The sequence below is a fragment of the Phoenix dactylifera genome, chromosome 18 (genome assembly GCF_009389715.1).
Source record: "Phoenix dactylifera cultivar Barhee BC4 chromosome 18, palm_55x_up_171113_PBpolish2nd_filt_p, whole genome shotgun sequence".
NCBI lineage: Eukaryota > Viridiplantae > Streptophyta > Magnoliopsida > Arecales > Arecaceae > Phoenix > Phoenix dactylifera.
Window position 1 is genome coordinate 7826032 of NC_052409.1, and position 14294 is coordinate 7840325.

Consider the following 14294-nt stretch of genomic DNA (forward strand, 5'->3'; position numbering starts at 1 on the left):
TGCTTGAACTTCTGATGGAAAATGAAAGCAAAGAGAGGACTAATTCTCTTACCAGAAATCAAAAGGCAGACCGATTTCAATCTGATGATGCACTTTATGATGCAAAATGGCTTACTTTCTGCACTCTTTTATCTGTTACAGCAGAAGGATTCTTGCCTCCAGTCCTGTAGTAGATTGATGTTAACTCTCTACCTTTCAGTTCTATGTTAAAAGGAAAAGAGAATTTGTGCTAAAAATGCTTTCTATCTTTTGTTTTAGTGAACTCAGATCAGGCGGCAAGAAGGGGAACTTTCTGAACATATATTGGTTTGGAGGGCTGTTTACCAAGACCATGCAACAAAATAACAAGCTTTTAGATGTTCCAATTTAGGTTTGCGGTATCAGTGGAACCAAAACGCTGCGAGCTTAAGGGAAGAGTTCAAGGTCATTTTCCCACAGTTTAGGAGATGCAGAAGAGGATGGAAGGAATCAAATTCTTGAATTTATAGAGCTGATTTGGGAGAAATAGTAATTGGGATTAGGTCAGCTAATTTATTCATGAGAGAGCTTGGAAAATTGCATGGGCGGTTACAGCCACTTCAAGGGAAGGTTAGGGCTCGTTTGTTGAAAATACTTCTCTTATAGATTTGACAGTTCCACAGAACCTTTGTGTTGTTCATTATTCAATGAAGCTGACTTCTTCTATTGCTCAACTTGTAATATACCATCTGGACTCTTCCTTTAACATACAAATCACTAAAATCCTTTTATAAAAATTACACAAACTCCATATTAATCCTATACTGAAACGCCGTGTCAATTTTTTACTATCATAATGACCAAACTATCGAAAATTTAATATGCACAACTTTTTTAGGTTATGAAGGTGCTTTAAAAATAATCCTCAGCATACCAAGAAGAAAGGTGGCTGACTTGTAAGATCTGAAAATTGACAAAATCCTACTTCCAGTATGAATACTTAATTTGAAGAAGAATCACCTTGGAAGTGGAGCTACGGGAAGCGAAAGAGAATTAAAAAGTTTAGGGAAGGCCATAGGCCCCTTGAGCTCAGAATCTTTAGCCTATTGCAATACTTTGTACAATATGCACCATTCTCAAAATCCAGTGACAGCAGAATTAAGCCTGTTTACTCTCCCTCCTCCCTTCACCAACCTCGAACCTGGCTGTTTGCCAACCAGCAGCAGAAAGCTGCAAGATCTCAAAATTCCCAGAAGTTCACATATATTAGAAAACACCCAGAAAAGTTGGTGCTCAAATCTTGGGGTTGCCTGACTGGTAACTTCTCCCTTTCGCATTTCCTTATTTGGTTTTTCTTGTGGATTTCATCGGTCATTACATATTAGTGTACTTGGATAACTAATGGGAGTAGGAACATGATGGTTCAGATAAACTGCAAGAAACCCAGCTTCAATAACAGGATACAAGATGATGATATCTCATCTCCGGTTCAAGGTAGAACAGCATCAGTTGGGTCCACTATCAGATTGATCTCAAGTATAGCAGATTACTAAAATTGTAGGACATGAATGCTACTTGTACAGCCTGAGCCATCTCAAACTGCATCATTATCAAATGCTTTCAATAATCCTTAGTTGCAAGAGCTCGAGATATATAACTGAAAAGATAATCGCCACTCCTTCAAATTGCATAGTTTATCAAATGTTTTGCAATACTCCCCAGCAGCAAGAGTTTCAAATAATTAACCAAGAAGATACCTCTCCCTGCTTGCCAAACTGTCTTCTCAATTTTTATGAAAGGTTCTCTTTATCCCACACCCCCCCAGATAATATAAGTAAAATATGTATTGCACGAGTTAATAATAACACAACCATTAGCAAGGAGAGGTAAACAGAGAATCCTTAAAATCGCCGAATCCCTAGTGCACACAAACTGCAAAGAAGTAGACCAAGAAGGAATCGAACATGCTGCATGATTGTGATAAGAGAAGGCTGGCAGGAATGCAACTCATAAAGAGAATGGCTTGCTGTATGCATCAAACATAGTGTTGGAAGTCAGCTGTGGATCCTGCAGATAAAACATGGAAAATGATCCTTAGTTTATTTAAATGAACTGTAGATTAAGTTCACAATATTAGAGCTATCGATGGGCTCTCCGGCCTGAGCAGCCTGATGACCCGGCTGAGAGAAACTGGGCTTGGGTTGACTTTTTTTATCCCAAAAGCCCCAGCCGGCCCTAAATCAAAGGGCCTGACAGATTCCAGGTTGGACCCAGACAGAAATCTTTCTCAAAAACCTACAGGGGCCCAACTTAGGCCCTGCTCGGCAAAAAATATTACCAGCAATTGGGTTGGACCTGGACATGACGCTCTCAGGCTCTCAGGCTTGATCCAAGCGAGCCATGCTTGGGCCTGAGCTCTCAGTTTGAGGCACTTTGAGCCTTGGCCCACCCGGCTCATTGACAGCCTTAAACAATACGTGTACCCATAGTTACTGAACCCAGATTGGAGATCGATGTGGCCATGGGTCTGAATCATTGGGTGATTGGTTTGAGTTGGGTCAGCCAGCCGATTCAGGTTCACATTAAAAGACATTCTAAAAACTTAAGAAATATAAAAATAATTAATAAAAATTAAATATGCGTAACTATTGGTAAAATTTCTACTTTAAATACTATTCTATAAATTGCATGGTCAACATTCTACACTATCCTTTAGTTGCAGCATAAATAGAAAACAATCATGAATCACTTGATTTTTCTAAAAATTATAAAAAAATGCATATGATATAGGAAAAAATATATGGAACTAATTGATATTTGTAATATTATAAATATTATTTTTGGTAAAAGCAAAGTTTCAAAAATATCGAAAAATGAGTGAATATATATTCATTTTCTACCAGAGGAAAAAAAGAACTGATATATTTTTCATGAAAACAATTGATTATGAAAGACCTATTTAAAATAGCTTCACCTAATGACATAAAATAAGTATAAACAGCATCTAGATAAAACAATAACCTAAATTGTAGTGGTTGAAAGATTTCATAGAATACCAAATGTCAAAGATTCAAATCTCCCCCCCCCCAGGTTAAAGCACTACTTTTTTGACTCTATAAAACCCCAGTTCACCTGGTTTTAACCCGCCCGGTTCACCAGCCTTTTCGAAAAACATGTTGGGTTGGCAATTTTTGACCAGTCTGATAGCATTTCCAGTCCCAATAGGAAACCAGACTGGTCAAGGTCCGGTTCACCAGTTGTCTAGTCCGACCAGCCAGTCCGGTGTGTGTTAAAAAGCTCTATGTATGTAAATGCATAGTTAAAGAATTCTCTGCATGTTGAATGGCCATCTTCATGATGGCCATGGATGGACCAAACTGATCTATATGTCAAGCAAGTACAAGAGTGATACGTGGAAAAATACCTGTCGCAATCCACCACCTAGACTGCCTCCAGTCAACAGCATGGTAAGGAGTGATGTAACAGGACCACCACTCATTGTATTACTGGTGTTTCTGATGGTTGATCGCATGGAATTTAGCATACTTCCATATGTGTTTTCATTTCCCTTCTCGATGGCTTGGATAAAACAGTAAGTCATGGCGCCTGTTGAGGTGATCCTTGACAGAGCCTGTCTCATATGAAACATGACAGATTTAGTATATCAGGTTAGAAGAAAATTGGAGAAGCAAATGATACATGTTTAAGGAAACAACCACAATCTTTGCTAGTTTGTTAGTATAGATAGTTTGCATAGCCTATGCAGACTAATAATTGTCAAACAGTCACCTCTGAACAAGCTGAGAAATTTTTGCTAATTTATAATCATTAACAATTTAACAGCACCTGTTTACTGACTCATGAGATAGTATATTTAATGATTTGATAGCAGATTTTTAGCTAATGATTAGTCTGCAATAAAAACTGCTCAGGACTAATCTGATACAATTCTTTTATCTTTAATAATTCAAAGAAATTATTTTATTGAGATTCACAGCATTATAGTTAGGTTCTGTAGATGAATACTTCAGTTGTTTGAGATATTTTCTTAGGCTTTCAGAAAATCTAAGAATGAGCGATCAGAATAGTCAAACAACAGCATAATTTTCATCTTAGAGAGGTGAAGAGCAGACCGCCACACTGTTGTCACTCTAAATAAGGCAGATGATATGGCCAAATCTAAATTTTCACATTATCTGGAATATCTGATCAAGTACCTCAAGTTATTTAAAAATACAAATTATTTTAAATAAACTTACTGGGTTTTGGCAAAGCATACATCTGTGCTGCCTAAATTCTGCTTAATTCAATATATTTCTGGTTTTGAACCCATCTGCTATATTTATTGACTGTATATAAAGCAATAAGAGGTTACCGAGGTATCAGCGGAGGTTTGGTTGTCATCACAACCGCTGAAGGAGATGACTTCACCACCACTTGTACCTTTCCAAATACCAGATCGTGGGCGATGATCTTCCCATACATACTCCCCACTCCTACATCAAAATCCATTATAACTATTACATTTAGGGGACATATTTTAATGGCCCAAAGCACAATCTGAATTCAGGAACCGTATCACATCTCGGTATTATTCTGTGCCAATATTATCAACAAAATGCAACTAAATAAATTCTAAGTGCCTATTATACTTGACAAGAATGCAAATTTTACTTATAGGAGAAATATGGAAGTTTAGAAGAACTCAATGACTAGCAAAGAAGAAGAACAAGATTTAGGAGAAGATAGTGGATTACCATTTTGAAATGAAAGATAAGACTTGCAAGCAAAGTGCTGACATAATTGTTGCTTTCATTCTTCAGATAGCAGCAACTGGCTTGTTCATCGACAAGCCAAAATCGATCATTGTTGCAAAAGCCCCTTTCATTCTTTGAAAAGAGCCTAGAGAAACTTCGGGGAAAAGATTTGACAAACTTATAGGTTATTTTATTTAATTGCAAGCCGTTTTAAGCTTTTGTTTTTCTTTTGATTCAAGAACTTTAAAAAAAAACAAAAGCTAGTGAATGTTTGCATTTGTTTCAATGGTCTCTTCATTTAAATTAATAACTTTTTATGTGACTGAAAAGGTGACAATTAAACTCAAATTTTGGGATCAGCAGTCACGACCCTTCTTTTATGTTCATTTACATCCAAGAGCAGCTACTGCTTCAAATGTTTTCAGATTTCAAATAAAAATGTCATTTGCAGGCCAAAACACATACAACAATAAACATCAGCAATAAACTTATTTGGATTCCAGAAGTGACTATTGTAATTGATCAAAAGTAACAGTGATATTGAACCATCATTGTAAGAGACCATATGATTGAATAGAGAATGAATGGATGTGTGCTGCAAGCCATATCTCTTAGACAAATTTCATTTGCAAACTGAAATATAGCCTGTTATACATATAACCGTATGTTCAACGATACAAAGAAAGCCCAAATTTCAGTATTTCAGCATCGCTTCAAAAAATCACTAGATCCAAAAGCAATTTAAACAAATTGAATCATCTTTCTTTGGGAAAGTCCACTACAGCTCTCATCAACCACACTAGAAATATTGTAAAATAGATTGTGAGCAACACAACTTACAAAATAACTTTTTATCAAAGAATTTAAGTTCTCGTTGAAAAAAAAACAACCTTTAAAACATAGCATAGTTATCAAATTATCACTGAAAAATTCAAGTGAAGGTTCAATAAAAACATTTTATAGAGAAATAATGAAATCAAAAATTTTGGTATGGAATAAAACGTTAATTAAAATACAACTTCAAAGAAAAATTAAAATAAATAGAGTAAGATCTCTTTTTAAGCAAAGGTTCAGAAAATAATTTAAATAAGTTCATATTTTATTATAAAAGGTTTACTTATATCCTCAAGGCTACTTATATCCTCATTGCTTATGCAACTCTACCTATCTATGTCCCTATATGCTTGCTAATAGTTCAAATGAGACCACTAATACCATTTTTTGCTAAAACAGATGAGGCCACACATGTCCTTGAGGTCTATTAATATTAGCTAGTTAAATATCCACTTGCATCCTTGTTGATAAATCGGATGTGGCTGCATATACCATCTAGTTGCAGGTCCACTTGTATCCTCTTTAATAATTCAAATAAGGTTACTCATACCGCTTGCAAGGGGTCTACATACATAGATACATACATAAGTGCATGCATACATATATTTCATACATGTATCTGTTTATAACTTTCCAATAAATACATGATTTCAAGTCAAAGGACATATACGAATTCAAAGACTTGCATGATTTCATAATTTTCAAGGAGAAATCAAACTAATTCAAACTAACTAAAGCCCATATTTCCATACAAGACTAGGTAAGGATTTGACAATTAAATACAACTGTCAAAACAATTTTAAAATTGGAACCAATTCTAGAGCCAGGAATTTCAGGAACCATAAACTTTTGACATGATTGTAAGGTTGAAACTTTAGAACAACTTATGAGCTTAATATTGCCTACAGGTTTTAAAATTACAAATGAAAATTAGTTTAAAACCGCATAGAAGAATTACTTGTGAAGGAAGCCATAGGTTTTCAAAAGGAACATAGGGTTTAAGGATTATCGGAGAAAGGGACTCAGAAAAGGAAGCTACTATTAAAATTTTACATTTTAAGAGCATGGGAGAATCACTTACAAGGGTATACATAATTTTGAGAAAAAAAGGACCATATGCTTTAGAACAGCATAACACATAAGCTACAGAGTTTTGCAAGATTAAAAAATATGTATCTTAAATTAAAGATGCATAGAGGAGCTACATGCATATAATACTAATGAAACTCAGAAGTCCTTGTCCGGCCTTAAAATAGCCTCTGGAGTCTGGACCATCTTGAGTGCAGAGCTAACCCAAGGGCTGCACCACTAGATCATTGATGTGCCTTTACAATCCAGCCATGTCCAAACCCTCTAAATTTATTTATTTATTTCTCGAATTTAGTTGATCAAAAGAAGTATTAAATCTTACAAAACCCATTATTTAACATAATTCATGATGTGCTGAGGTAGGCTGACTATAATTATGACAAATGCCTGTTTAAATGATGGCAAGAAAAGGACAAATTTTCTCAACCTTTACAAGAGATATTAATGCAAACCCAGTACTGACTAATGTATTTGAGTCTTGTATCAAAAAACTAATTTAGAGTCCGAGGAATCAAAAATAAAATGGAGGAGATTCTAATCTTGCAAAAAAGAAGAAAACCAAGAACCGCCAGTACAAGTAATGTCGCTCCTGTTCTAATTGTTAATTTGTCATCTGCTAAGCAAGACAAATTACAAAATAAGAGACTAGAAGAGATGGACTTTCTTTGTCATGGCTACACATTTAGCATACTTCTGATAGGCTCTATGACATGTACTGTCCTACTTCTTACAATTATAGCATGCTGTTAATTCATGGAAGATTCAAGCTTGTGAAGATATACTCTGGACTCTTTTAATGATTATAAAATATTAAAAATCCATCCCGTGAATGAATAAGGCCATGAAATTCAAGATATACTGCATTACCCAGAAGAACAAGGATTACTTTGATTGATACAATATATTGTAGCATCAACTTTCAGAAAGCTCTCTCCATCTTGGAACTAACTTGCTTAAAACCCATTAAGTACTATGGTTTTTAACATTGCATGCTAGACATGCCTATGCTCATGCAGGCACTTTGTTAGCAGTATAGAGTTTCCTATTTGTTTTTTTTTTTGAAAACAAGGAGAAAACTCAAACATATCAAACTCATTTTACTTCCATGGAATGGCAGATATTGATTAAGAACATTTACAAAGTCCAGCCACATTCTTTTGCCATGTAACCATGAAATAGAAAGTTGGCATCAAATGTAGGAATAAACAAGAAAAATAATCATCAAGAGCAGTGAGTATCTCTCAGCGTTCTGCTTCCATGTGGTAGTCTAGAGATCATATGAGTTGAAAACAATCAGAACAGATGTTCCTTGAAGCAAACTTAAGTTAAGTGGGTGTTCTATGCTTAAAAATAGTGTAGAAAGAACTAATAAATAAAATTGTGCAAACTTGTATTATTTTTGAATGCTGTAAAAGCAGATCTATAAAGAGACCAGGCAGCCCCATTACAGGAAGGCTCACATTAAAGACTGCTTCATAGTTGACACTACAAATTAAAAGTATACAATAACAAGTTCATCATCAGGTGAAAATTTCACATTTCCTTCTAGAGGTTATAGTTCAATTTATGCATAGATGAATAAAGTTATTCGGTATCATTTCCTTCTAAAGGTTATAGTTCAGTTTATGCATGCATAGATGAATGAAGTCACTAGGTATTAACTGTCAATTGTCCTACAACATAGCAGTAAAGGATGCTAGTACTAGCATAGTTCTTATATCTAATCCTGCAAAGTGAATTTTGTTGCTTGTTCTGAGCAGGGAGAAGATATAAAATGAACAAACATGATATTGCCATCATCCAATAAGAATAATAACAAAGGACAATAGAAAAGACAAAAATGGCTTTTGAAATAACGATATAATAGAGATAGAGAATAAAAAACAACTATAACAGATTATTGACCTGTTCATTCTGCAAAGATATGGTAGATCTAATACAGTGCCACTGTGGCAAGCATCTATAATAGCATGAAGCTTGACACCAGGAGGAAGTGGTCTGACTATGGTTGCATTGATTTCATCATCAACAATCATTCCTTGTCTTTCAAAGTCCAGTGGACAGAGGGTCTCATCATAGCCATCAACTTCATCTCCACTATAGTTTCGTTGTTGCGAACCATGACCAGAGTAGTGGAATAGTAAAGAATCTCCCGGTTGACAACCTTGTACAAGCCAATACAATGCCATCCTTATATTTTGTTTGGTTGGAATCCTATGTGGATCACTTTCTTCTTCTGCAAATTAACTTTCAAAGGAGACAATATTAGAAGCGGCAAAAAGGGATATCATAAGGAGGGAGACTAAAATCAATGACAATCTAAACCCACATTCAACTAGAATGTTGAATATGTTATTCTTATGCTAATTACATGAAGTACTCTGTTGTACCTTGGAAATGAAAAGAGTTATGAAAAAGAGATGAGACCTACATTTGAACTAGCAACAAAAAGGATCATTTACAACTTTGAATTTTAATGGTTCGTTCCTATAGAGTTTTTATTTGAATAAGTGGAAGTCAAATTCAAAAACAATATGCAACCAAACTTGTTATCAAACTAAAAGATGTCAAGGACTGGTTGGACCCAAGCATCTCCTATGAAAATCTAATGCTAAAAGAAAACTAATATTTACAAATGAGAGTGATAAAAACCTCTATTGATGACTAAAATAAAGCTGACATTCTTACTAAGATAAACAAATGAAGGTGGTATTCACATCCTTTTCCACAGGAAACAATGGAGCTTCTCATGTGGCAGTCATGCTCTAGCTGAACAAAAGGTAACGTCGTTAGAGGAAGTGAGGAACATTGTTCAATACAGTGATTTCAGAAACTCGGAATAAACTTAAGCTGATGTAAAGATGGATGTTTCTGTGTGCATGTTTGGCGCTAATATCCGCATTGGTATGATCATACTGGTGTCACAAATACCTAGTTATCAAGAACAGGTTACAGCTGTGATAGATTCATCTTCTCTTGTGTTTCCCATTTGTCCTTTGGTACGTATCATCATGGTGCACAGATTGCCAGCTAATCTTATCCTAATAATTGTAAATTTACAAGATTATTTACATTGATGATATGATAAGAAGCAAGGTGGGCTGAACCTTAAGAAGTATAAATTACATACTGAGTATACCTACACTGCTAACTCTGTTTATCACAGGAATAAAATCACACAAATCCTTTATCTTTACATTTATAACAAACCTGAACCATCCATTGAGATGCTCTTGTCTCAGTTAAGAAAAAAATGATGGATTAGTTTAAAAATTAACAAGATTAACCTTAATCATCTTGTTCATGACCAGAAAAGATATGAGAGTTTTTTAGAATTTAGAAGGCCCTTCAGAGATATATGGACTTCTCTTAATGTTAGAAATTCATGCATACTCGGTACACTTTGTATTTTTCTAATTAACCCTTTGTTCCAAGACTCAATCAATCTCCTTCAGTTGTCCTTGAGCTTCTAATAGCAGCATATGGGTCATGCCAGGTTGATTGCGGTCCACTTTATTGGATTTTATAAATAAAATATATATTTTCTGTAGTCTAAAAAGTGGCTCAAATTTAATTATTTAATATTTCAAATTCTCTTATGTCTTGAATGGACATAATTTTCAGTTTCTCGATTTCTAGAGGTGCCTCTAAGAGACACATTTCTTGAATCCAGCCCAAAAGACACATCCCTTAAATTATTAGTTATGGCCAAGGGACAGACCTTTTAAATAAAGGGTGCCTACAAGACACATCCATTAGGTCAAACGGTGCAACCTTTTCTTGATACACCTTTTCACTTTTGCCACCCCATTTCTATAAATAAGTTGTGGATCATTTGGTCCCACCCAACCCAAGAACTTGAGATCCAAAGTGAGAGAACAAGAATTGATTACCACCTTATTAAGATTTGGGCAAGTTTGGGTGAATTAGGGGTGAAACTTGTCATAGTTAGCATCTAATTGGGTGTGCATAGAGAGAGTTACACAAGCCACTTTTCTTTAAAGATTCTTTTAAAGTTTTTAGGTGTTATATGGCATTTATGTCAAAGAATTATAAGCAAGGTTTGTCATACCGGTTAGTATCGTCCTGTGTCTGGTGTATTGTACCATACTAATACCGAACTAGTATGTAGTCTCGTACAGTACCGTATCGACACTCGGTACCTCTCGCCATCTTATACTGCACCACATACCGATACTGTAATAGGATGGTACAGGTACAGGATCTGGTACCGAGACGGCGAACCTTAATTATAGAGTTCGTTTATGATATTATTTAAATGGATATTTATTGCCCAGATAAGCAACCCAAGAGGGGAGGGTGACTTGAGTTTTTCAAAAACTTTTACAAGTATGTGCAGTGGAAAACAATTTTTTCAGATTATATAAGTTGTGCAATACCAAATATATATAACTAATCAACTAATGTATGAATGCAACAAGCAACAGAATTAATAGCATCACTAACATAAGGATTTATAGTGGTCCAGTGCCAAACCCAGCACCTATACCCACTTTCCAAGGTTCCCGCCTTGAACATTTCCAATCCACTATTCATATTACCATGAATACAAACATCGGATACTACCGACCGAAGTTTCTCGCTTAACCTAAGCTAGTCACTCTATTTTCCGGGCACGGATAAACCTTTACTCTTTGTTTTAGGGTACGGATCAACCTATCCCCAAGTTTTAGCTCCCCTTGAAACTTCACAATCCCAAATACAATTAAAAGGAATAAAAAAATTCTACAAATGATTGCTCCTAATTTGAGCTGATTTGCACCCTTTTTGATGTGTTTGAGTATTGGAGGGAAGCTCTTGATTGCGCACTTCTGGATGGAATCTCCACTTAATGCACAAGAAGGTTGAAGGTTAATCAATGTTGGGCACTTGTTCTCCTCTTTTCTCTCGTTTCTCTCTTGATTTTGGAAGTATTTATACCATCAAGAATGGCTGCAAAAGCTCCTTTGGCCATTAGAGAGGTGAAATTAGTTGTTATATGGCATTTAATGCAGATTGTGCTCGCTGAAAATTAGCCATTAGAGATGTCATGCATAGAGGGGTCGACTTCTTGTTACCTGAGATCGACTCCTAATAGACTGAAGTCTTCTATTTTCACCCTGTGGCCTTCCAAAGGTCGACTTTTAGCTTCTTGGGGTTGACTCCTAACTTGTAAGGGTCGACTCCTAAAATGCTAAAATTTCAGCATCTTCGATTTTTACCTCATGGCTTTCTGGTGTTGACTTGTGACTAACTAAGATCGACTCTTAAACTTGTGCCGGTCAGCTCCTGTGTGCCAGGTCCGACTTCTGGAGTGTCGAGGTCGACTCCTCTATACTTGGGGTTGACGCTTGAGATCCTACAAAATTATAGGCTTCTGTTGGGACCGTGGTCTTCCAGAGGTTGACTTCTATCATTCTAGAGTCGGCTCCTTTGCTGCAGGCGAGTCGATACAAAGGAAATCCTAAATTTGTTAGCAGTAGAGTCGTCGATACAAAGGATCCCTTACATATTGTTCTCTTTGTGGGAAAACACGATTTCTTTTTAATAAGGAAACTGTGTGTGTGTAATAATAGGAAATCCGGGAATCATTGTATTTATGGTGTAAATTGTTATGCTTTATTTAGGAAATTTTTGTAGTTATGACAATCCCTTGATTGTGGTGATCAATCCCTTAATTGTGGGGATTTAAGTTGTGATAGTTTTCTATTTTAGTTAGTCTCCCTAAATGTATAAATTCAAAAACTGTGCAGCAGATTTGAATAAGAAGGAGAATAATTTTTTCTCCAATTCTTCACACTCTTAGGAAAGGATAAAGGCAGTTTTGCTTTGGAATTGTTGCATCATTCACAAGAAGTGAAATCATTGTCAAGTAATCGGATGATAGAAAAAAGGAAGATTCATGAACTCCAAAGAGATCAGTCATCAATCTAAGAGCATTTTCTTCCAATGGCCAAAGGAATTCGCATAATAAACCCTTGCATCCACTTCAAAATCCTCCCACAGCATCATTTCAACGATAAAAGTCAACATTGTCAACATTGTCATCATATTCATTACTGACCATCAAAACCTTTATTTTAGGAGCCTTCAATGCATCTGTCGAACAAGAAAAACAGAAAGAAACCAATTCAAGCAAATATTCAAACCCTTTAGATTAATTGGTTACAGGGAAAGAAAGGAACTGATGTCAGTACCTATAAGCATGAGGATCAAGGACTTGAGGAAGTGAGAGCAGTTGATCATAGTAGTTAGATGTCAAAATTCAAAATAGCCCTTATCCTCTGTATTGCTTGGCATCTTGGGGATGCATTCCATTTCACGGAGAAATATTGCACTGGCTTTTATGGCAACCAGTGGACTAGTAAAGTAACTGGAAAAAGATAGATATCTCAAGGAATGATCAACATCTTTCTTGAGACCAAGGTTGGTGTAGCATTCACAATCTACAATTATCCAAGTATATTTGAAAGCTTATTATGAATGTTATAATTTAAGGCATATGCAATAGCAATAGTACATGAATTGGAAGCAGAAGGATTGCCCCATGAAGATCCTAAGTCTATTAGTAATAGAGTAATCAATTTAAAACTCCACTGAAGTGGATCCACTAGCCAAAAAAGGGGGGAGAAAAAGGGAAAAAGGAGAACACATAAAGCATAGAAAATAGAAACAGTAAAGTGAGTTGGCAGAAGAAGCAAATCCAAAATATCACCTATATCATGCTACTAAGGAACAGTTAAGGCAGAGACTTTCACCTTGATATCCAGCATACTCAAGTGAAAAGAGGGCAAAAAAAAGAAAAAAGGAAGAAAAATCCAGAAAGCTCAAAATAGATCATCCACAAAGCTATAATCAGACCATTTTCTACCGATGATGAAAGCAACACGCATATTGAACACATGCTTCCACTTCTAAATCCTGCCAGCAGAGCATCATTCCAACATGCAGAATCAATCAATAACCAAATTCCACTTCTAAATCCTCCCAGCAGAGCATCACTCCAACAATGAAGAATCAATCAAAAACCAATTCAAGAGACGATAACAAGCAAAAAGTCAAAATGCCATCATATCCACAACAACAGCATAAAAAAGATCTCAATTTTAGAACCAAATCAAACAGATGCACAGTAGTAGTTAGATCGATTGGTAAGCACCACCTGTGAGCATGAGGATCGAGGCCTCGGGGAAGTGGAAGCGGTTGACGAGGAGGTAGCGCATGCACTTGGCGTCGTTGAGGCAGCCCTTGAGCTCGTGCCGCGAGTTCCGGTACGATATCCCGCATATCACCGCCCTCTTCCGCCCGTGGGCGGCCGGTGGAGGTAACCACGGCGCCGGCGACGGGAGCGGGGGTGGGCCTTGCGGCAGGTGCCCATAGGAGGGGCCCGGGGGGCCGGCGATGCTCCTGGGCTCCGCCACGTGGGTGATAGCCTGGCAAATGGCGCACCGGATCGACCTCGCCCCCGGCGGCAGCTGCAGCGGTGTACGGCAGAGGGAGCAGTCTATCAGCATCACCATGGCGGACGGAAGGCTGTGATCGGAGCTCGGCCGGAGACGAGTCGGGGAAGAAGAGGAAGAAAGGGGAAGAGGGGATAAAAAGTCTAAATGGAACTGGGAGTCGTTGACATGGAGCTTCGAGATGGTCTTATGGTAC

General features: G+C 36.7%; 1 protein-coding gene across 1 annotated transcript; it reads right to left on the bottom strand.

Moving 5' to 3' along the window:
• Positions 1–1610: 1610 nt before the first annotated feature.
• LOC103716337 (metacaspase-1-like) lies at positions 1611–14248 on the bottom strand. Its single transcript, XM_008804293.4, has 5 exons — positions 13801–14248; positions 8544–8874; positions 4334–4454; positions 3383–3589; positions 1611–2025 (listed from the first exon to the last, which is right to left on the bottom strand). The coding sequence occupies exons 1-5, from the start codon at positions 14156–14158 to the stop codon at positions 1966–1968; spliced, it is 1077 nt and encodes a 358-aa protein (XP_008802515.1). The 5' UTR covers positions 14159–14248; the 3' UTR covers positions 1611–1965.
• Positions 14249–14294: the final 46 nt, after the last annotated feature.